The 24364-nt window shown below is 42.7% G+C and overlaps 1 protein-coding gene across 1 annotated transcript in view; it reads right to left on the bottom strand.

The window, feature by feature from the left end:
* The window catches only part of SLC16A2 (solute carrier family 16 member 2), a 166541-nt gene extending 159407 nt beyond the window's left edge, over nucleotides 1–7134 (bottom strand). Inside the window, exon 1 of the mRNA XM_040467213.1 lies at nucleotides 6510–7134. Within this exon, the coding sequence (XP_040323147.1) occupies nucleotides 6510–6945 (436 nt within the window). The 5' untranslated portion in view covers nucleotides 6946–7134. The remainder of the gene's footprint in view (nucleotides 1–6509) is intronic.
* Between the last annotated feature and the right edge of the window lie 17230 nt (nucleotides 7135–24364).

Genomic DNA, 24364 nt, shown 5'->3' with positions numbered 1-24364 from the left:
ATATAATTGGGTAAGACTTGCTACAATACTATCTCCTTGTTTGGGGTCCTGGGGCTATGAAAAGGAGTGTGGAAATGACAAAAGAGAGTTCATGATAGCTATCTTATTACAAAAATCCAGAGCTAATGGCTTCCACACTCTTGACTGCTACATAGAAAGTCACCTTTCCCCCAGAAAGTGAAGAGTAAGAGAGGGAAGAAAAGGGAAAAAGGAAGAGATGCCTCTGTGGGGTATGTAGAAATGGGCCAAGATCCATGCTGGAGTTGGGCCTCTATCACATCTTGAACTCCAGTTATTCCATTAATTGAGCAAGAGAAAGAAAGAGAATAGAGATAACAATACTGGGAGGAAAGGGGATGGCATATCTAACAAAGGTGGTACAAATGCACCGTGAAAATAGGAGGATCCTAGAAAATATGGTTGGGACAGCCAATTTCATCCACTCTTCTCCTGTCAACCCCAGAAACTGGAGCAAAGTAGAAGATAGAGATAGGCAAGACTACCAGGGTGAAGACACATGTACTTCCTCAAGCCACCCACACAGGCCACATTCCCCACCACAAATAGGTGCCAGATGATTTCATATTACTAACCACAGCACCCTCCTTCAAGGTAGGTAATTAAATGTTCTTGGGCTTTGTCCTCTATCATCCCTAAAATGAGAGAGGGCTGGAGTGTTCTAAACCCGCTTCCCAGTAACCTTTGAGTACGGAGAGTGATGCAGGATAAGGGGAGGGATGGAAACAGAAAGGAACTTATAATAAATGTTTCCAAGTTCCAGTGTTGGGGAGTTACAAAGGGGTACAGGACAAGAGATACAGCCCAGGCTAGCCATATTCTCTCCATCACTCTCACCTAACAAGTTGTTCAGTCTGGGCCCTTTGTGCTAATCTCCCATAACCCCTACAGAAGTCTCTGTTATGTTAAACCTGATTCCATAAACAGATGGGAAAATAATTTTTTTCATCATCCATGGCTTCAGGTGAGGCATATGGTGTGTGTGTGTGTGTGTGTGTGTGTGTGTGTGTGTGTATTACAAATAAAGCCTTTGCTCTAAGGTTTACTCGTTGACTCCCAAGTGAGACAGTTTCAAGGCAAGAAAGTCCACTCCATCTTTTACACAATCTGAAAAGAGTAAATGATTCTTTCTTTTAAAAAGACAAAACAAAAATATGCTGGTGGTAAAAGCAGCACACCGTCTTGGGAAACTGATCTGTTAAAAAAGTTGAGATGGCATCCTTTACATATTTCTGCAAATGTTGACAGTCCAGCTGCTTGTTTACTCTTTGTGGCACTGGAGGAAATGTTTCCAGTGACAAGTAAGTATAAATTTAGGGGAAAATGAGAGAGAGCTCTCTGCATGCTACTTCAGTAGCCACACTCTCAGCTAAGCCCTGAATGAAAGTGAAGTTGACCAGGGATACCCAATAGGGCCTCCTCTAGGATTGAAACAGCAGTCCTCATACCCAACCCCATACCCATACCCAACCACAGTGGGACCCAGGCAGTAGCCCTAAGCCAGCTATAAAGATTCTCTGTCTGAAGCCCCCTGAAGGAAAGCACTATGTCACATTTAAAATCTTGGTTTACTCTTCTACCCTGAAGTAACAGCAAATCAAGGTCATACTAACCATTATTTCTGAGAAATAAGAGTGAGCTGTGGGAAATTAAGTTTCTGGAGAAAGGTCCAGGCTGAAGCTTAAGTAAATGCTTATAGTTTAATGATTTTAGGAACAGGCTCAAATACTGGAAACAGCAGCATACAGACCTACTACTACTAGCCTACTGCCTGCAGCAAGCCAAGTTGAGGGAATTCTCTTGGGGCTCCAGTTCCATGCTAAGCAGGGCATTCTGGGAGAAGCAGTTGTACATCCAGAGTTGCCTTTACACACGGATAAAAAGTAGTGGATCTTTTCAACCACAATGGTGTATATATAAGCAGTCCTATAATCTTTTAATTCATATGACATGGGAAAATAATATCTACATGGTTTTTCATTGTTTTCCCAATTGTCTCTTAACCTTGTCTGCATCTTCATTCAGGCAGATAGATTAACAAATTTCCATTTTGTCTGAATGAGTCAAAATGTATGTCAAGTGAATAGTAAAGAATAAAATATAACATAATTCTAGAAGAATAGAACGGCAGAGCTATAAAGTTCATCTACTCAAACCTTCTCATCTTACAGATAGGTAAATTGAAGTACAGAGAGGTAAAGTACCTGCTCAAAGCCACAGAGCAAGTCAGGGGCACAAGTTGTCTAACTCTTAGTCACTGTCTAGCTGGTATTACTGAGATCACCAGCCCTTTAGTGTCCAGATTTATATTTAGAATGAGCATTTGAGGCCACTGGACAGTGAGCCAGGGATCCAGCCTCAACCAGCTACTCCAGCTAAAACAAGCATCCCCCTGGTTGTCTTCCAAATATCCCAACCTCTTCTCCTCATCCCTTCCAGTATGAGTCAAGGTCCTAGGTTTGGACCCAGTTTATTGGAAAGAAGACAGAAGAGTCACTTGAAGGATGCCTGGCCAATGACCCTGTGGCCCAAAGCTCCTTTGCAGGCTCTAAGCCAACCTGGTCAAGATTATCTGGACAGTAGGCAAAACCTTCAGCCAAAGACAAGATCCTGGCAGACTTGCTCAAAAAATACCTGCTTCCTAAATTAAGCAATTTACTGGTCAGCCCAATGAGACACTGAACGAAGCAATGAGAGAAAGATAGCTTAACTTACCTTTGACCCCACCCATCCTTGGGACTCTCTGCCCAAATGCATAGTGTACCCATTTTCCCCATGCCTAGAAAATTCTGTCTCCCTTAGAGTGATCCATGAGTCTGAACAATCTTGAGCCCAGTAGTAAATTCTCCTGACCCTTGTCCCTTTCCATGGATGGTGAGAGCCCTAGCCCCAATCCTCCAACCTAGGAGCCTACAAGGGACATGCTTATGAACTGCCCAATAAAAGATACCTCCCATCATATTTTATGGCTCAGTGGTAGACTGGCAGTAAAGGTGGAAAGTGCAGACTAATGGGTTTACTCTGAAACACATTTAAAAAGACCTAAGGTTTGAGCCACTGTTAACAACTCTGGCTTGGTCTACCTTGTCCCCTGGATCCCCAATCTTAAGCCTGCCTCAGCTCTAACCCACTTGGGGTTCCAATAATGACTTGGGGCTTGTAACCAATGTTACCTTGTTCCTCTTTACCCTCTTCCCTCCAAAAGTCTCTCCTCTAAACCCAGGAAGCCATGTTATACTTTCCACCAAATTGCCTGGCTTCCCTGTCTTGTCTGCTGCTTGGTCTGGGCAGGAGGACTCCCAAATTTCCCACCAGCTCTGCAAAAAGTATAGACTCATTTCTCTCCTGATCTTTTCCTTTTCCCCTAAATCAGACCTTGGTCACTTGCCTCCATCACAGGAACCTATTGCCTGCCATTCTTCCCAGGCATAAGACCCAGGGTAAGTTGGTTTCCCTTTAAAAACAGGTGAAGGCATAAGATAAACTGCTAGTATCACCACAGAACTGTACACATCACAGAGTCCACAAAAAGTGTACATTGCATGCTCTAGAATGGCCTGAATTCCACTTTCCTTCTACTCTCCATGGTTTTTTTTTCCCATGCCGAGACCTCTCTGATGTGTAGTTAGCTCCCACAGATCAAAACTACCTTCCTCTGGGGCTCCCTCATAACAGTCACAATTATCTGCAGAACCTCAGACTCATAAAGCCAATCAGCAGATTTAGGACTGTGAAGATATTAGGCCTAGCCAAAGAGAATCTGGGCTGTGTGGTGCCTCCATAAATTCATAGATTTTTAGAGATGAAAGGCATGTCAGACATTAATGGAAATGGAGAGTGCACCAACCTCCTTGACTATAGGAGTATATGTTCCAAGTTCCCCAGAATGGCTATTAGGCAAATACTGGCTGGTAAACATTTTAGCAAGCTTCTACTGGCTTCTTCTATCCCTTGAGACACTAGTGCTGTGACATAGGTTGCTGGGAAATGTTGAGTAAACTGCAGAAAGCGTGTGGAGGCAGAGACACATTTCTAATCTCAGGATCTGAATGGTTGCTTGGGAAAGCTGAGGGGCCAAAGAAAGTTAGTGCTAAGGATGAGATTTTCTAGGAGCTCAAGAATGTGGTGGGGTGTTCTTGACCTCTTCAAAATAAAAACTGAGGTGTTCCCAAGAGTATTCAGTATCAAAAACAACTTTCATGATTCAAGATGCACCACAGCAAAGACCTAAGCCAAAGTATTCTGAGACCCTGGGGACATACCAAATTCCTTTCTGTCCCTTCTTGACCTGTACTCACCATAATTTAAACCAGTAAACCTACCCCTTCAATGGACCTAGTCTGTGTCAGAGTACACACCAGCCACAGCTCTGCACAGCCCAGTGCCCCCCCCCCCCTTCCCAGCTGCACTGTGAGGTCTTGACCGGAAAGTCCCAGCCAGCCCTCCCCCTGAGTCCCCTATGATCACCTACTTTGAAGTTTGTTCCCCAGCAGTAAACCTCTTCCTGGTAAAGTAGTGATTTTCCCAAGTTTTATTACACACTCCAAAGGGCCCAGCTCCAAGCCTGCTCACAGGACATGAATGCCAGGGTCTAGCTTCAGCCCATCCCCCACTACCTCCCATGAAGTTTCACCCAGACTTTGCCACTGACTCTGAAGGCCAAGAGCCTGCCTTTAACCACAGGGCAATGCTCAGCAGGTGCCCTCCTAGGTAACCTAGACAACAGCAAAAGGCCCTACCCTGGCTGCCTTCCCGGGAGCCCCTGAACTGAATCAAAGCAAGGAAAAGGTATTCCCAGGGGTAAATGTGGCAGTGACCTTCTTTCCAGTTGTTCCACACAATCCAGGGACCCCCTACTTTCAGGCATCAATGTGGCCTGGTAGTCTCCACCCTGGACAGCCATTGATACACAGTCTAACTTTCAAGTGGGGCCCACACTGTGCGGTGCCAATAGGTCACAAGAAGTACCAATAGCTCCAAACCTCTTCTTCAAAGGCAGCCCAATGAAGCTGCAAACAAACAAACAAACAAACAAACAAAACAAAACAATGACAAAACAAACAACAACAACAAAAAAAGATGGGTACTTGGTTCAGAGTGGTAGGAGAAGCTGTCCAAACGCCCAGGGAATCCACCAGTGAATGCCCTAGAATTCAAGGTTTCTATGTTCAATAAATAATCCCGAGGCCCCCCCAGAGGGCAGCAGAAGTACATGTTATGGTGGCGAGAAGCTCACCTGCCTGTGAGCAGGCACGGAGATATGGTGGGGAACCCTTCAGCCCCAGGGCAACACTATGAAAAACCACCTATTCTGAGTGGCAAACTTTGGGCAAGTCTAGTGGAGCTGTCCCTAGGAGACACAAGAAGGAGCGAGCCTTGAGGCAGAGGGCATCCCAAATCCTTCACTCCTTCCCTAGACTCCTCATCAGAACTGCTGAGAGGGCAACGTCATTGGCTTTCTGAGAAAACAGGATGGCTCCTCTGACTTCACCAGCCCACAGGCAGATTCAATGCGAGGAGAATGCAAACTTGCAGTCATGCGGCCGCTGGGCCTAGAAAGCTAAGGCTATGCTCCCTGGCCCTGCTTGTGTTAGGGAAGAAGACCATGTCAGCCCCAAGCGAAAGCCAGAGAGGTGAAGGCCAGCATTTCCGCTAAGGCCGAAACAGGCATCCCGCGGAGAGTGGAGAGACTCAGAGTGCCAGGGAGAGCAAGACTCAGGTTGGGGGAGGCGTGGAGTGAGTCTCAGGGCCCAGCCTGCCAGTCGCCTTACAATTCTCTGGCAGGAGACGTTGGAGACCGCCTTTCTGCTTGCTTTGGGGTTCAGCTCAGAGGGCAGGGAGATATGCTGGATTCCTCAGAGTGACAGAGGATGGCCTGACCTGGCTGGGCCATAACCACCACTGGCAAAGAGACGTGGGCGCACACCCCACCCGCACTCCCCCCTTCCCTTTCTGTCTCCAGCAGACACACACGCCTGGTTGTTTGACTCCGCTCAGTCACCAGTATTCCTAAAGTGTTTTTGACAGAAAACACCTCGGCTCCCGGTACGGGAACAGGGGCTGCTGCGAAGATCTGCAGTACAGTATTTCTCTCAAAGCCCTCCCTGCCTCCCAACTCTCTCCTGTCTCCGTGACTTCCCCCTCCAAAAAAATCTGCAAATATTTTCTCTCACTACACATGGTCAGCATATTAAAAGAAAAAAAAAAGTGCGTCTGGATTTGTCCCAGGGCAAAAAAGTTCATTCCTTGCATGTGATCAATGAATATCCCAGGTCCCACCCAAGGGACGTCTTGTGCCTAGTCTCCAACAGCTTAGGGTGCCCAGAGCCCCGCAACTTGCGCCTTAGCAGCGCCGTGGGCAAGGGACAAGGGGGAGGAGTAGAAGAGGAAAGCTGAAGGAGCGCCTACGACTGTGAGGTCAGGGGTCAGCAGCAGTGGGAGCAGAGGACACACTTGTCCAAATGCCAGGAGGGGTGCGCGGGGCCACTCACCTGCTTGGAACTCTACTTGGCGATTTTTCTCTCTTTCCTCCTGCAGCAGCATGGAGTAGAGGATCCCAAAAGAGTTCTGGATGCCAAAGATGGATCCGTTGCACCAGGTGGCAGCGAAGACCACCATCCAGCCGAAGCCACCTTCGGGGGGCTGGAAGCCTCGAGCGGTGCCGCGGGTCTCCACGGCGGGCGTGGACTTGGGTTCATGCACTGGCTCGGGCTCAAATTCCAACTCCGGCAGGGGAGCAGGGTCCGGTAGGGGTTGTGGCTCCGGCTGTGGCTCCGGCTGTGGCTCCGGCTGCGGTTCTGGTGGGGGCACTGGCACCGGCTCAGGCTCTGGCTCTGGCTCGGCGCTTCCCACCCACTCCTGCTGTTTTTGGTCTGCCTCCCGCCAGGGCCCCTTGGCTTCCTTGCTCGCCAGGCTTTGCAGCGCCATCTCGGCAGGGGGACTGTGGCTGCTCAGGCGAGAGGAGCCGCTGTGTGGCTGGTACTTGTTTCTGCCGCCGCCGCTGCTGCTGCTGCTCCTCGGAGCACTGCTGCTGCCGCTGCCTCCTCCTCCTGGCTCCGCGCCCCAGCTGGCCAGCCTGTCCCGCGACAGACGGTCCCTCGAGTCCTCTCCTCCTCCTCCCACGTCCAACCCCCCTTCTGCTCTCCCCATGTCATCTCTCTCCTCCCCCTCCTCTTTCCCCCCCACCTCTTCCTCCCTCAACAGGCAGCCGCTAGAACCTTGCTCTTCTCCCTAGCCCTTCCTGCTCCCCATACTCGCCCGCGTACTTCAGCCCTGCTCCCTACCTCAACTTCCTTTCAAAACTACTGAATCCTGTCTTCTTTGTCCATATGCCCAATAGAGGGAGAGTTAAAATGGTTTTTCCACAAACTGTCCTGTTTCCCGTGCCTTCTCCACACAGGCTCCAAACAGACATTGATCAACCCAAAATTTCCAGGGAAGCCCCACTGTCTTTTGGTCTCACTCCCTTCTTCCTCACACGCATCCTGGAACTGGAGAGGTCCTGAGGACCCCAGGATGAGACCTGGACTTTGAGAGACTCCACCCTGTCCTCGGGAGTCCCTTTGTCCCCCACTTGAGCTTGAGAAAAGCGACCTAGAGGGGGAAAGCCCAGGCTTCGGACAGATGGTGGGCACAATCTTCTAGAGCCCGGGGTCTCAGCCTCCCACGGTCCTGCACAACCCCTCCCACCCCACCAGTCTCTCCCTGTTCGCCCCCGCCCTTCCCGGCAAATCCCCGGCGGGACGCGAATGGGAGGAGACAGCCCGGCAGCGAAACCCGCCCCTCTGGGCAGTCAATCAGGGTTTTGTTTGCGCCAACCTGGAGCCCAGAGGAGCCATAGAGGGCCGGGTCTGGTTCGGGGGCTGGGCCAGGAAGGGAGGGAGGTGCAGTGGCACCGGAGGGGGCCGGGCCCGGGCAGGGCGGGAGCCTAAGCTCAGCTCAGGCTCCTCCTGGCTCTCCGTCCCTCAGTGGGGAACGAAGAGTCGGGGCCCGGTCAAGACGCCAGTTTGGACAAGAGCGGATCTTCCGGCCCTCAGGACTCTGCGGAGCCACGGGCCAAGGGTGTCTTTCCAGCACCCACAGCCCCTGTCCGCCTACCTGAGGCTTAGAGACGTAGGAATCCCACTGAATGTCCCAGACTAAGGCCCCAGCCCTGCGAGGGTAAGGGGGACTTGGGTACCCAGAGAGCGCATGGATCCCAGGAGGCAAGGATGGGTGATTTGCCCTGTGGGCCGCCTGGCCCTCTGCCAAAGTGCGCTGCTGTGTCCAGCCTCAGTCCTGGGGACCCGTCCCGCGATCCCGGGAAGTTCTGCGTCAGCTGAGGGCCCACGCGTCTTATGCACTGATCATCAGGTCGTAGTGTGGTTACTAAGCTACTCCGGTCTCCACTAGCAAGCCGGCGAGTGCCAAGCGGTTTCTACTCAGCATCTCATTAACCTTCTTGCTGAGTGAAAAGACTATATGCTGGGTGAAAATTCAGCTCATGGCTCTGGCAGATGCAGACGAACGTAGAGTTATTAAGCACGTAAAAGCAGACCGAACTGGGCGGAAGAATAGAGGGGTTTCAAGGAGCTTGCCTGTCATGAAAGTAATCTATCCAAATTCACAAATCGCGAGAGCCATACTGGTGAGCAGAGCAGGCATTGCTTGAGCGAATAGAACGCCTTCACTGCCACCTCTTTAGTCAAGAACAAAACCTGAGGCTCAAGGAGGTCAAGGCATTTTTTTTAGCCTAAGGTCATGAAATAAATCAAGTACAAGCTGGAATTCAAGGCAGGTCTCCATACATCAAAGCCTCACTTCCTAAGCTTCGCCACAGGAGTCTAGGGCTTGCCTTTTTGGGAGAGGCCAGAGGCGGGAAGGCAGGATTTGACTGAGCAATCTCAGTAGGTTTCTGGAAGAGGTTGTGGCCTAGATGGACCTTGAATATTGAGAAGGATTTTACGTCTGGGGCTAGGGGTCGGGTGTCCCTGCCTAAAAGAGAGAAAGCATAAAGGCATAGAAGGCTTCTACTCATAGAAAGAGATAAGTGAAAGTTAATCAGGGTTAAAAAGTTAATATGTATGTTACCTTTTCCAGGAAACATTTGCATTTTAATAAAAATTCACAGTGCTTTAGCCATGAGTGACAAATCATGCACATAAGGGGCACTAGTGCTTAAGATATGGTTGTTTTGTTTTTTGGGTTTTTTTGTTTTTTTTTTGTCAGGGGTCTCACCATAAACAAGACCAAGTATTGCCCGAAGGGGCACTAGCCTTGGTGTCCACTTCCAGGAACCTGAATAAAACCCTGAAAAAGGTTATTTTCAACCTCACATCTAGGAATAGATCTGGATTCTTGCAGCTCATCTCATACCCTACTGTCTAAATTCAATTTCTTCATTGCTTAAATGGGCTTTTAGATCCCTGGAATGGGGGGTGAGGGTGGGTAATAACACTCATTGAGAATCTCCTGTGAACCTAGCACTATGCTAGCCCTCTACACACACTGTCTCACATAATCCTAACAACCTTATAAGATTGGGATGGAGTCTCCTGTGTTATAACTGAGGACACAGAGGCTCTAAGAGGTTAAGTCAGTTGTTTAAGTCTACAAAGCCAGTAAGAGGTAGCACAGGGATCTTTGCTCATTTGTGTGAGCTCCAAGGTATGTGTCCCTCTTAGAAGACAGGATCATGTAACCATCATCCCATCCTTGTAACAACATATGTAATACCTACGATTTTCTCCCCTCTTTAGAAGGTATTTTATAATGGCTAGAGTACTGGCACAAAAAGACCTGGATTCCAATCTTGATTCTACCTTTGCATACCTGTGTGGTTCTCAGCAAGTTGTTTTCCCTTTTCTTTATTGCAGAATGGAGCTAATACCTACTTCACAGTTATTAAATGGCATGCTGAGAAGTGTAGACTATTTTGGATATACAAGGGAGCCACTGAAGATTTTTGAGCAGAAAACATCAAATCTACATCTTATTTTTTAAATGCTTATTATTTATTTTGAGAGAAAGAGAGAGAGGGAGAGAGAGAGAGCACACAGTGGGGGAGGGGTGGAGAGAGAAATAAAGAGAATTTTAAGCAGGCTCCATGCCCAGCACAGAGCCAGACATGGGGCTCGATCCCATGACCCTGAGATGGTGACCTGAGCCAAAATCGAGAGTCAGATGCTTAACCAACTGAGCCACCCAGCCACCCCTCAAATCTACATTTTATAAAGAAAATTGGGGTAACTGTGTATAAAGATACTGTGGCTTGAAAAGATAAAAAGTAAGGAAACCAACAAGGTTAAAAAATTTTTGATGGTATGAAATAGGGCACTGACTGAGGATGAACACTAAGAGATGACACTATGAACCACTATTATAATAGAGTTGACAGATTTGGGTACTGAGGGGAAAGAAGAAGCAAAAATGATGCTGACATTTTTTGCTTGAGTGAAGGAAAGAGTGGTAACAGTGGCTTTTTTTAAACTATTATTTATTTTAAATCCAAGTTAGTTAATATATAGTGTAATAATTATTTCAGGAGTAGCATCTAGTGATTCATCACTTACATACATATAACACCCAGTGCTCATCCCAACAAGTGCCCTCCTTAGTATCCATCACCTCTTTAACCCACTCCCCCACCCACCCACACCTCCAGTAACCCTGAGTTTGTTCTATTTAAGAGTCTATTATGGTTTGCCTCCCTCTCTGTTTTTTATCATATTTTGCTTCCCTTCCACTATGTTAATTATGTGCATTTATTGTATTTCTTAAATTCCAGATATGAGTGAAATCATGATATTTGTCTTTCTCTGGCTGACTTATTTTGCTTGCATAATATACTCTGGTTCCATCCACATTGTTGCAAATGGCAAGATTTCACTCTTTTTGATTGCCGAGTAATATTCACATATATATATATATATATATATATATGCATATATATATATATATACGCATACATATATGTGTGTATATATATATATGCCACATCTTCTTTATCCATTTATCAGTCAATGGAAATTTGGGCTCTTTCCATACTTTGGCTATTGTTGATACTGCTGCTATAAACATTGGGGTGCATGTGCCCCTTTGAGTCAGATTTTTGTATCCTTTGGATCAATACCTATTAGTGCAATTGCCAGGTCACAGGGTAGCTCTATTTTTAATTTTTTGAGGAACCTACATACTGTTTTCCAGAGTGGTTGCACCAGTTTGCATTCCCACCAACAGTGTAAAAAGATTCCCCTTTCTCTGCATCCTCACCAACATCTGTTGTTTCCTGAGTTGTTAATTTTAATCATTCTGACAGGTGTGAGGTGGTATCTCATTGTGGTTTGATTTGTATTTCCCTGATGATGAGTGATGTTGAGCATATTTTCATGTCTGTTAGCCATCTGGATGTCTTCTTTGGAAAAGTGTCTATTCACATTTTCTGTCCATTTCTTCATTGGATTATTTATTTTTGGGGCATTGAGTTTTCAAAGTTCTTTATAGATTTTGGATACTAACTCTTTATGAGATATGTCATTTGCAAATATCTTCTCCCATTCCATCCATTGCCTTTTAGTTGTGTTCATTGTTTCCTTCATTGTGCAGAGATTTTTTTTATATTTATGAGACCCCAATAGTTCATTTTTGCTTTTGTTTCCCTTGCCTCCGGAGACATGTCAAGTAAGAAGTTGATACAACCAAGGTCAAAGAGGTTGTTGCCTGTTTTCTCCTCTAGGGTTTTGATGGCTTCCTGTCCTACATTTAGGTCTTTTATCCATTTTGAGTTTCTTTTTGTGTATGGTGTAAGAAAGTGGTCTAGTTTCATTCTTATGCATGTTGCTGTCCAGTTTTCCCAGCACCGCTTGCTGAAGAGACTCTCTTTTCTCCATTGGATATTCTTTCCTGCTTTGTCAAATATTAGTTGGCCATACATTTGTGTGTCCACTTCTGGGTTCTCTATTCTGTTCCATTAATCTATGTGTCTCTTTTTGTGCCAGTAGCATACTGCTTTGATGATTATAGCTTTGTAATATAGCTTTAAGTACAGAATTGTGATGCCTCCAGCTTTGCTTTTCTTTTTCAACATTGCTTTGTCTATTCAGGGTCTTTTCTGGTTTCATACATATTTTAGAATTGTTTGTTCTAGCTCTGTGAAGAATGCTGGTGTTATTTTGATAGGGATTGCATTGAATATGTAGATGGCTTAGGGTAGTATTGACATTTTAACAATATTTGTTCTTCCAATACATGAGTATGGAATGTTTTTCAATTTTGTTGTGTCTTTTTCTATTTCATAAGATTTCTATAGCTTTCAGTGTATAGATATTTTACCTCTTTCATGATGTTTATTACTACATATTTTATTGGTTTTGGTGCAATTGTAAATGGGATCTATTCCTTGATTTCTCTTTCCACTGCTTCATTATTGGTGTATATAAAGGCAAAAATTTTCTGTGCATTGATTTGATATCCTGAAACTTTGCTGAATTCATGTATCAATTCTAGCAGTTTTTTGATTGAGTCTTTTGGGTTTTCCATGTCATCTGTGTAGAGAGAACATTTGACTTCTTCCTTGCCAATTTGGAAGACTTTTATTTCTTTATGTTGTCTGATTGCTGAAGGTAGGACTTACAACACTATGGTGAATAGCAGTGGTGAGAGTGAACATCCCTGTGTGTTCCTGACCTTAGGGTACAGCTCTTAGGTTTTCCCCGCTGAGGATATTAGCTGTGGGTCTTTCATGTATGGCCTTTATGATCTTGAGTTATGTCCCTTCTATCTCTACTTTGTTAAGGGGTATTATCAAGAAAGGATGCTGTAGACTGGCCAACATGGCAGAGAAGTAGGGAGATCCATACTTCCTGCATCTCTCAAACAAAGAAGTATAGAAGCCAAAGGATTTTGAACACCAAAGGCTGGGAGGAAAAGAGATTGATTCTACTAGGAAGAAAATGGGAAAGCTGGAAAAAAGATAGGGCTACTCCAAGGAAGACATTAATGCATACCTGGTGGAGGGTGCAAAATATCACTATGAACCAATGGAATAGAATAGAAACCCCAGAACTAGACCCACAAACGTATAGCCAACTCATCTTTGACAAAGCAGGAAAGAACATCCAATGGAAAAAAGACAGTCTCTTTAACAAATGGTGCTGGGAGAACTGGACAGCAACATGCAGAAGGTTGAAACTAGACCACTTTCTCACACCATTCACAAAAATGAACTCAAAATGGATAAAGGACCTGAATGTGACACAGGAAACCATCAAAACCTTAGAGGAGAAAGCAGGAAAAGACCTCTCTGACCTCAGCCATAGCAATCTCTTACTCGACACATCCCCAAAGGCAAGGGAATTAAAAGCAAAAGTGAATTACTGGGACCTTATGAAGATCAAAAGCTGCTGCACAGCAAAGGAAACAACCAACAAAACTAAAAGGCAACCAATAGAATGGGAAAAGATATTTGCAAATGACATATCGGACAAAGGGCTACTATCCAAAATCTACAGAGCTCACCAAACTCCACACCCGAAAAGCAAATAACCCAGTGAAGAAATGGGCAGAAAACATGAATAGACACTTCTCTAAAGAAGACATCCGGATGGCCAACAGGCACATGAAAAGATGTTCAGCGTCGCTCCTTATCAGGGAAATACAAATCAAAACCACACTCAGATATCACCTCACGCCAGTCAGAGTGGCCAAAATGAACAAATCAGGAGACTCTAGATGCTGGAGAGGATGTGGAGAAACGGGAACCCTCTTGCACTGTTGGTGGGAATGCAAATTGGTGCAGCCGCTCTGGAAAGCAGTGTGGAGGTTCCTCAGAAAATTAAAAAATATACCTACCCTATGACCCAGCAATAGCACTGCTAGGAATTTATCCAAGGGATACAGGAGTACTGATGCATAGGGCCACTTGTACCCCAATGTTCATAGCAGCATTCTCAACAATAGCCAAATTATGGAAAGAGCCTAAATGTCCATCAACTGATGAATGGATAAAGAAATTGTGGTTTATATACACAATGGAATACTACGTGGCAATGAGAAAAAATGAAATATGGCCTTTTGTAGCAACGTGGATGGAACTGGAGAGTGTGATGCTAAGTGAAATAAGCCATACAGAGAAAGACAGATACCATATGGTTTCACTCTTATGTGGATCCTGAGAAACTTAACAGGAACCCATGGGGGAGGGGAAGGAAAAAAAAAAAAAAGAGGTTAGAGTGGGAGAGAGCCAAAGCATAAGAGACTGTTAAAAACTGAGAACAAACTGAGGGTTGATGGGGGGTGGGAGGGAGGAGAGGGTGGGTGATGGGTATTGAGGAGGGCACCTTTTGGGATGAGCACTGGGTGTTGTATGGAAACCAATTTGACAATAAATTTCATATATTAAAAAAATATATATCACTATGAATAAGGTAATAAAATAACCAAAGTCACAACAACACAGAGCAAGTAACAATCTCCGGAAAAACACCTCCTCAAGGTCCAGGTCCCAGACAGTGTATGACCCTCCTTTAATATAGCAGCACTCGCAGTTGCAGAGCATGCAACAAGCTTTTAAAACACATAAGGGACAGAAAACTAGCCAAAGTGATGAAATGGAAGAATTCTCCTCAAAAGAAATTCCAGAAAGTAGTGACAGCTAACGAATTGATCAAAACCAATTTAAGCAATATAACTGAACAAGAATTTAGAATAATAGTCATAGGGGCACCTGGGTGGCTCAGTCGGTTGAGCGGCCGACTTCGGCTCAGGTCACGATCTCGCGGTCCGTGAGTTCGAGCCCCGCGTCGGGCTCTGTGCTGACAGCTCGGAGCCTGGAGCCTGTTTCCGATTCTGTGTCTCCCTCTCTCTGACCTTCCCCTGTTCATGCTCCGTCTCTCTCTGTCTCAAAAATAAATAAACGTTAAAAAAATTTTTAAAAAAATCTAAAGAATAATAGTCATAAAATTAATTGCTGGGCTTGAAAAAAAGCATGGAGAACAGCAGAGAATCTACTGCTACAGAGATAAAGGAATTAAAAAATAGTCATGATTAATTTAAAAATGCTATAAATAAGGTGCAAAATAAAATGGAGGCAGCCATAGTGTGGATTGAAGAGGCAGAGGGGAGAATAGGTGAATTAGAAGATAAAATTATGGGGAAAAAAAGGAAGCTGAGATAAAGAGAGATAAAAAAATCCAATAGGATGAGGGGAGAATTAGAGAACTAAGTGATGCAATCAAATGGATAAATATCCGTATCGTAGAAATTCCAGAAGGAGAAGAGAGAGAGAAAGGGGCGGAAGGTGTACTTGAACAAATCATAGCTGAGAACTTCCCCAAGCTGGGGAAGGAAACAGGCATTGAAATCCAAGAGGCACAGAGAACTCCCTGCAGATGTAACTTGAATCAATCTTCTGCATGACATATCATAAGGAAACTGGCAAAATACAAGGATAAAGAGAGAATTCTGAAAGAGGCTAGGGATAAACAGGCCTTAACATACAAAAGTAGACACATAAGAGTAGTAGCAGACCTATCTACTGAAACTTGGCAGTCCAGAAAGGAATGGCAGGAAATCTTCAATGTGATGAACAGAAAAATATATGCAGCTGAGAATCCTTTATCCAGCAAGTCTGTCATTCAGAATAGAAGGAGAGACAGAGATTTTCCCAAACAAACAAAAACTGAAGGAATTCATCACCACTAAGCCAGCCCTACAAGAGATCCTAAGGGGGACTCTGTGAGTGAAATGTTGCAAGGACCAAAAGGTACCAGAGACATCACTACAAGCATGAAACCTACATATAACACAGTGAATCTAAAGCCATATCTTTCAATACTAACACTGAAGGTAAATGGACTAAATGCTCCAATCAAAAGACATAGGGTATCAGAATGGATAAACAAGCAAGACCCATCAATTTGATGTCTACAAGAGACTCATTTCAGACCTGAGGACACCTTCAGATTGAAAATGAGGGGATGGGGAACTAACTATCATGCTACTGGAAGTCAAAAGAAAGCTGGAGTAGCCATACTTATATCAGACAAACTAGACTTTAAATTAAAGGCTGGAACAAGAGATGAAAAAGGGCATTATATAATAATTACAGGGTCTATCCATCAGGAAGAGCTAACAATAATAAATGTCTATGCATCAAATTTGAAAGCAGCAAAATATATAAAACAGTTAATCACAAACATAAGCAATCTTATTGATAAGAATGGTAATTACAGGAGACTTTAATACTCCACGTACAACAATGGATAGATCATCTAGACATAGAATCAATAAAGAAACAAGGGCCCAGAATGATACACTGGATCAGATGGACTTGATAGATATATTTAGAATTCTGCATCCCAAAGCAACAGAATATATTTTCTTCTCGAGTGCACATGGAACATTCTCCAAGATAGATCACATACTGGGTCACAAAACAGCCTTTAATAAGTATAAAAGAATTTATATCATACCATGCACACTTTCAGATCACAATGCTATGGAACTTGAAATCAACCACAGGAAAAAGTCTGGAAAACCTCCAAAAGCATGGAGATTAAAGAATATCCTACTAAAGAACAAATGGGTCAACCAGGCAATTAGAGAAGAAATTTAAAAATACATGGAAGCAAATGAAAATGAAAATACAACCATCCAAACACGTTGGGATACAGCAAAGGCAGTCCTGAGAGGAAAATACATTGCAATCCAGGCCTATCTCAAGAAACAAGAAAAACCCCAAAGACAAAATCTAACAGAACACTAAAGGAAATAGAAGCAGAACAGCAAAGACACCTGAAACCCATCAGAAGAAGAGAAATAATAAAGATCAAAGCAGCAATAAACAATATAGAATCTAAAAAAGACTGTAGAGCAGATCAATGAAACCAAGAGTTGGTTTTTTGAAAAAATAAACAAAATTGATAAACCTCTAGCCAGGCTTCTCAAAAAGAAAAGGTAGATGATGCAAATAGATTAAATCATAAATGAAAATGGAATAATTACAACCAATCCCTCAGAAATACAAGAAATTATCATGGAATACTATGAAAAATTATGTGCCAAAAAACTGGACAACCTGAAAGAAATGGACAAATTCCTAAACACCCACACACTTCCAAAACTCAAATGGGAAGAAATAGAAACTTGGAACATATCCATAACTAGTGAAGAAATTGAATCACTTATCAAAAAATCTCCCAACCAATAAGAGTCCTGGACCACATGGCTTCCCTGGGGAATTCTACCAGACAATTAAAGCACACATGATACCTATCCTTCTCAAGCTGTTCCAACAAATAGAAAGGGAAGGAAAACTTCCAGACTCATTCTATGAAGCCAGCATTATTTGGACTCCCAAACCAGACAGAGACCCAGAAAAAAGAAAACAAAAAAAGAACTACAGGCCAATATTCCTGACTAATATGGATGCAAAAATTATCAACAAGACACTAGCAAATCAAATTCAATAGCATATAAAAAGAATTATACACTTTGATCAAGTGGGATTCATTCCTGGGATGCAGGACTGGTTCAACATTCACAAATCAATCAATGTGATACATCACATTAATAAAAGAAAAGATAAGAACCATATGATCCTGTCAATCGATGCAGAACAAGCATTTGACAAAATTCAGCATCCTTTCTTAATAAAAACCCTCGAGAAAGTCGGGATAGAAGGAATGTACTTAAACATCATAAAAGCCATTTATGAAAAGCCCACAGCTAATATCCTCAATGGGGAAAAAATGAGCTTTCCCCCTGAGATCAGGAACACGACAGGGATTTCCACTCTCACTGCTGTTGTTTCACACAGTGTTGGAAGTTCTAGCATCAGCAATCAGACAACAAAAGGAAATCAAAGACATCAAAATTGGCAAAGATGAAGTTAAGCTTTCGCTTTTGCAGATGACATGATACTATACATGGAAAACCCGATAGACTCCACCAGAAGTCTGCTAGAACTGATACGTGAATTCAGCAAAGTTGCAGGATACAGAATAAATGTACAGAAATCAGTTGCATTTTTATACACCAATAATGAAGCAACAGAAAGACAAATAAAGAAACTGATCCCATTCACAATTGCACCAAGAATTATAAAATACCTAGGAATAAACCTAACCAAGGATGTAAAAGAGGTGTATGCTGAAACCTATAGAAAGCTTATGAAGGAAATTGGAGAAGATACAAAGAAATGGAAAAAACATTCTGTGCTCCTGGATTGGAAGAATAAATATTGTTAAAATGTCAATACTACCCAAAGCTATCTACACATTCAATGGATTCCCAATCAAAATTGCACCAGCATTATTCTCAAAGCTAGAACAAACAATCCCAAAATTTGTATGAAACCATAAAAGATCCTGAAGAGCCAATGTAGAAGAGGAAAAACCAAATGGAAGGCATCATAATCCCAGACTTTAGCCTCTACTGCAAAGCTGCAATCATCAAGAGAGTATGGTAATGGCACAAAAACAGACACATAGACCAATGGAATAGAATAGAGAACCCAGAATTGACCCACAAATGTATGGCCAACTAATCTTTCACAAAGCAGGAAAGAACATCCAATGGAAAAAAGACAGTCTCTTTAACAAATGCTGCTGGGAGAACTGGAAAGCAACATGCAGAAGGTTGAAACTATACCACTTTCTCACACCATTCACAAAAATAAACTCAAAAAAAATAAACTGAATGTGAGACAGGAAACCATCAAAACCCTAGAGGAGAAAGCAGGAAAATACTTCTCTGACCTCAGCTGCAGCAATTTCTTGCTCGACACATCTTCAAAGGCAAGAGAATTAAAAGCAAAAATGAACTATTGGGATCTCCTTAAGATAAAAAGCTTCTGCACTGAAAAGGAAACAATCAAAACTAAATGGCATCGAATGGAATGGGAAAAGATTTTTGCAAATGACATATCGGATAAAGGGCTAGTATCTAAAATCTATGAAGAACTCACCAAATCCACACCCAAAATACCAAATAATCCAGTGAAGAAATGGGCAGAAGACATGAATAGACACTTTTCTAAAGAAGCCATCCAGATGGCCAACAGGCACATGAAAAGATGCTCAAGTCACTCCTCATCAGGGAAATACAAATCAAAACCACTCTGAGATACCACCTCATGCCGGTCACAGTGGCTAAAATGAACAAATCAGGACACTATAGATGATGGAAAGGATGTGGAGAAATGGGAACTCTCTTGCACTTTGGTGGGAATGCAAACTGGTGCAGCCGCTCTGGGAAACAGTGTGGAGGTTCCTCAAAAAATTAGTAATAGAGCTACCCTATGACTCAGCAATAGCACTGCTGGGAATCTACCCAAGGGATCCAGGAGTGCTGATGCATAGGGGCACTTGTACCCCAATGTTTATAGCAGCACTTTCAACAACAGCCAAATGATGGAAAGAGCCTAAATGTCCATCAACTGAGAAATGGATAAATATATTATTTATATATACAATGGAATACTACATGGCAATGAGAAGGAATGAAATCTGGCCATTTGCAGCAACGTGGATGGAACTGGAGAGTACTGTGCTTAGTGAAAATTGTCAGTCAGAGAGAGACAGATACCGTATGTTTTCACTCATATGTGGATCCTGAGAAACTTAATAGAAGACCAGCGGGGAGGGGAAGGGGGAAAAAAGTTACAGAGAGGGAAGGAGGCACACCATAACAGACTCTTAAACACTGAGAACATACTGAGGGTTGATGGGGTTTGGGGGAGAGGGGAAAGTGGGTGATGGGCATTGAGGAGGGCACCTGTTGGGATGAGCACTGGGTGTTGTATGGAAACCAATTTGACAATAAATTATGTGTATGAAAGGACGCTGTATTTTGTCAAATGTATTGTGAGGATCATATGGTTCTTATCCTTTCTTTCATTAATGTGATGTATCACATTGATTGATTTGTGGATGTTTAACCAGCCCTGCATCCCAGGAATAAATCCAACCTGATCATGGTGAATAATTCTTTTAATTTATTTTTGGATCTGGTTTCTAGTAAAGAGTGGTAACAGTGTTAACGGAGCTTGGGAATTAGGAGTCACAGATCTGAGATGCCTGTGACTTCTGGTCACTTCTCTTTCTAAATAATCCTGTCAATTACAGCTCTAAAATACAATTTCAATCATGCTATTTCTCTGCGCTAAAAACTTTCTGTTTTTAATTTTTTTTTTAAGGTGAGATCATGACCTGAGCTGAAGTCAGATGCTTACCTGAGTGAGCCACACAGGCGCCCCTCTAAAAACTTTCAATGATTCTCCATTTGAATCAAGTTTAAATTCCTCAGCCAGGCATAAAAGGTCCTTTATGATTTGTGACCAGCCTTATTCACTTAGCAAATATTTACTAAGAGACTCTATCTGCCAGGATCTGTACTAAATACCAAGGACACACACAAAAAACCTGGTGCCTCTTTCTGAAGATCTCATATTCAACCTGTCTAGCACCATTCTCTGTCACTTTGTTCCCCCCTCTTTTCTTCCATTCAGGAGACAAACACACTGGATTACCCACCATTCTGTGACTTCTGGACACCTGTCTGCTGATCTCTCAAACCTCACCACCCATTCCTCTCACCATTCTCCAGTTGAAATTCTATGTCTTTTCTGAATCTCCAGACTCAGTTCATCAAAGCAGATAGGAGGATTAGTCTTGAATTAATGAGGCATGTCTATTGCTTTTCTTATGCCATTCAGTCATTCATTTCACAAATAGTTATTGAGCAACAATTGTGTGCCAGTTACTATGTCAGGCGCTGGAAACATACAATGGTCTTTGCCCTTGTGGAACTTACATTCTAGTGGAAATATTAATAAAATTCTCTGGTTTATACAAGTGAAAGAATGTGCTTTCTTTCTTTCCCTAACAGAGATAAGCCAATATGGAATGATTCCCATTGCTTATGCCCTTGATTACTCATACTAGTAGGTGAAGCAGAACAGTAGTTCTCTGACTTGGTCACACATCAGAATCACCTAGAGACTTTTATAACAGTAATGACTCTTCAGTCCCACTCCACATTTGCTCAATCAGAATATCTGGTGGTGGTAGCCAAGAATTCATGGTTTTAACAAGTCTCCCAGTAATATAGATGCACTGGCAGATTTTGAAACCACTAGACCAAAACAATAGCAACCCAAAATTTACATCTCAAAGACTAGGATAATTTCTGTAAAATGTCTCAGAAAGCTTTTGGGACCAACATAAAGATGTCAGTTTTCAATGTTGCCATGTGAGGACATGTATCATCAGTAGCATATCATTAATGAAATATTTTAATAATGAAATAATGAAAATTTAGAAGGGCCATAGTCTTTTACTAAGAAGACTATCTCAGGAAATGTCAGTAGGCAACAATTTTTCTCATGTGTCTACTGATGAAAATGTCAGACTATCATGGATCTGCAGATTAGTGCTTGGGATTCACTACACTATATGACCTTTGAAAGCCCTTTGATCCCTGACATTCTCTATTTTAGGCCAAAGGTATTTCCTTGTTTTGGGCCTCTTCTATTCTCAAATAGAATTTTTCTGGCTAGAGCAGAATTCAGTAGGTCATTCTCATTATCCCCCTCCTCTGTGCTTAACTCATCCTAACTACTTGGGAATGGATGATGTCTTGAGAGCTTTCTCGAGAAAGTGAGTACATAATTTTTTCCTCCTTTACTCACTTTCCTTTATTCATCTCCTCATACCTTCATTCATATGAGGGTAACTTAAGAGTTGTGATGACACAGCACCACCTTGAATCCAAGAGCCAAGTGAGATTGATTGTGAAAAGGAGACAAGGTGCTCTAGTAGTGGCCAAAGACATCCAAAAACAGAGACGACTTAGGTTTTATTCTCCATAATCAGGTTATACCACTAATAGGAACTCATATTACTGGGAAATGAATTTGAATATTGACACATTCTGATGGGCAAAGTGGAGGCTTGGAAAGGAAAAGATATTGGATGTATCGTGATTTCAGCTTGAGCCAATGGCTATTCATAATAATAGGTACATTAAAAACAAATCAATTGGCCATATGCATGGATCCTGCTTCCTGAATGCCAAGGAAACAATTCTGCTCAATGGTTGGTGTATTATTAGAACAAGCTTAGAGGGGAAAAGACGACAGTAGCAGCAGAGCATTACAGGAAAGAATGAGATAGGAAATAACCTTTTGAGGGCCAGCACGGAATAGCAAAGCTTGAAGTGAGAGAAAAGATTAAATGGATTAGTTTCTTGATTATATCCAAGGGAGAAATGGAATGGGGTTTTTAATCCTTTTATTAATTTATTCATTTTTATTCATTCAAGAGATATTTATTGAGAGGCTACTAGATGCTAAACATTGTGCTAAACCCTAGTTTAAAAGTTTCCTGTCCTGTGGCACCTGATTGGTCAGTCTGTTAAGCGTCTGACTTTGGCTCAGGTCATGATCTAGCGGTTGGTGAGTTGAAGCTCTGTGCTAACAGCTCAGAGCCTGGACCCTGCTTCAAATTCTGTGTCTCCCTCTCTCTCTCTCTCTCTTTACCCCTCCCCCATTCATGTTCTGTCTCTCTCTCTCTCTCTCTCTCTCTCTGTCAACAATAAATAAACATTAAAAAAATTTTTTTAAGGGGCGCCTATGTGGCTCAGTCGGTTAAGCTTCTGACTTCAGCTCAGGTCATGATCTCACGATTCGTGGGTTTGAGCCACACATCGGGCTCTGTGCTGACAGCTTGGAGCCTGGAACCTGCTTTGGATTCTGTGTCTCCCTCTCTCGCTGCCCCTCTTCCGCTTGTGCTCTGTCTCTCTCTCAAAAATAAATAAACATTAAATAATTAAAAAAAATTTTTTTAAGTTTCCTATCCTGAGAAGTGGAACCCTTATATGGCTGGAACAGAGGTGTCTCAGGTGTATGGTTGCAATGCAGTGTAAAGACTCGGCCTTCACTCATTTCCCCCTCTCCCCCACCCCCCATCATCAACCCTCAGTTTTTCCTCTGTATTTAAGAGTCTTTTATGGTTTGCCTCCCTCCTTCTCTCTCTGTTTGTAACTATTTTTCCCCCTCCCTTCCCCCATGGTCTTCTGTTAAGTTTCTAAAGTTCCACATATGAGTGGAAACATATGATATCTGTCTTTCTCTGACTGACTTATTTCACTTAGCATAATACCCTTCAGTTCCATCCGCATTGCTGCAAATGGCAGGATTCCATTCTTTCTCATTGTCAAGTAGTGCTCCATTGTATATATAAACCACATCTTCTGACATTGAGGAGGGCACTTGTTGGGATGAGCACTGGGTGTTGTATGTAAGCAATGAATTACGGGAATCTACTCCCAAAACCAAGAGCACACTGTATCCACTGTATGTTAGCCAACTTAACAATAAATTATATTTAAAAAAAAAGAGTGGACCTTGCCTGTGTTGCAGCTCAGTGTCCTTTCATAGATTGTAACTCCCTGAACACAGGGTCAACATTATTTATTTTTGTATCCTTAGCATTTAACATGATGCCTGATACAAAAAAGGTGCAATCAACCAATCAATCAATTTAGTTACTTCAACTAACAAAATCCATACACAATAAGGATGAGGCTCATCTTTCAGGCTTGTCATGAGGATTAGCAATAAAATGTGGGAAGCACCTAGCATAGTACCTGGCATGTAGTAGGCACTCAATAAATGTTAACATGTAGTTTGTGGTCAATTAATGTTAACAGCAAGATGGTTTGAAGATTGCCTTCACTGAAAAAAAAGAAGAAAATAATTTACTATGTTATTTGGCATTGGTTCAGTTCCAAAATGTAGAAAAAACATAGACTGTCAGAGCTGGAAGGGACCTTCCACAAAGTCCAAACTCCTAATTTTACAGATGAGAAAACTGAAGCCTATAGAAGGAAAAAGACTTAAGGTGCCATCTAAATTATCTAAGATTTTTCTTCCAATTACCTCAAATCCTGGTGGAAGGCAATATGATATATAAGTATACATATAAGGTAGGGGCATCATCTTACAATTGACAGAGAATAACATTACATCATTTGTCCAAGGACTTATGATTCACACTGTGGCTGTCTGGCTCCAGAGTCTGTTATTTTAACCACTACAATTTTCTATCACAGAACTTATAAAATTATATTAAAACTACCCATTTAACATGTCTTCCCACTAGAGTCTAAGCTCTTTGAGGGAGTGACACTGTTTTATTTCTGCTGTGTATAGATATTCGTTCATTTAACAAATATTTATTGAGCAACTATTATACGCTAGGACTTGCTAGCCCTAAAGAACAGGCTGTATCTTTAAAGCTGGGTTATCTAGCTCTGCGGTACTGTTGATATTCATTTCCCTTTTGCTATAATATCCTTCCCTTTACTA

This window comes from Herpailurus yagouaroundi, unplaced genomic scaffold (assembly GCF_014898765.1).
Source record: "Herpailurus yagouaroundi ecotype Mexico unplaced genomic scaffold, PumYag 67375, whole genome shotgun sequence".
Classification (NCBI taxonomy): Eukaryota; Metazoa; Chordata; class Mammalia; order Carnivora; family Felidae; genus Herpailurus; species Herpailurus yagouaroundi.
The sequence above is the reverse complement of the archived record's forward strand: the minus strand, read 5'-3'. Positions and strand labels throughout refer to the sequence as shown.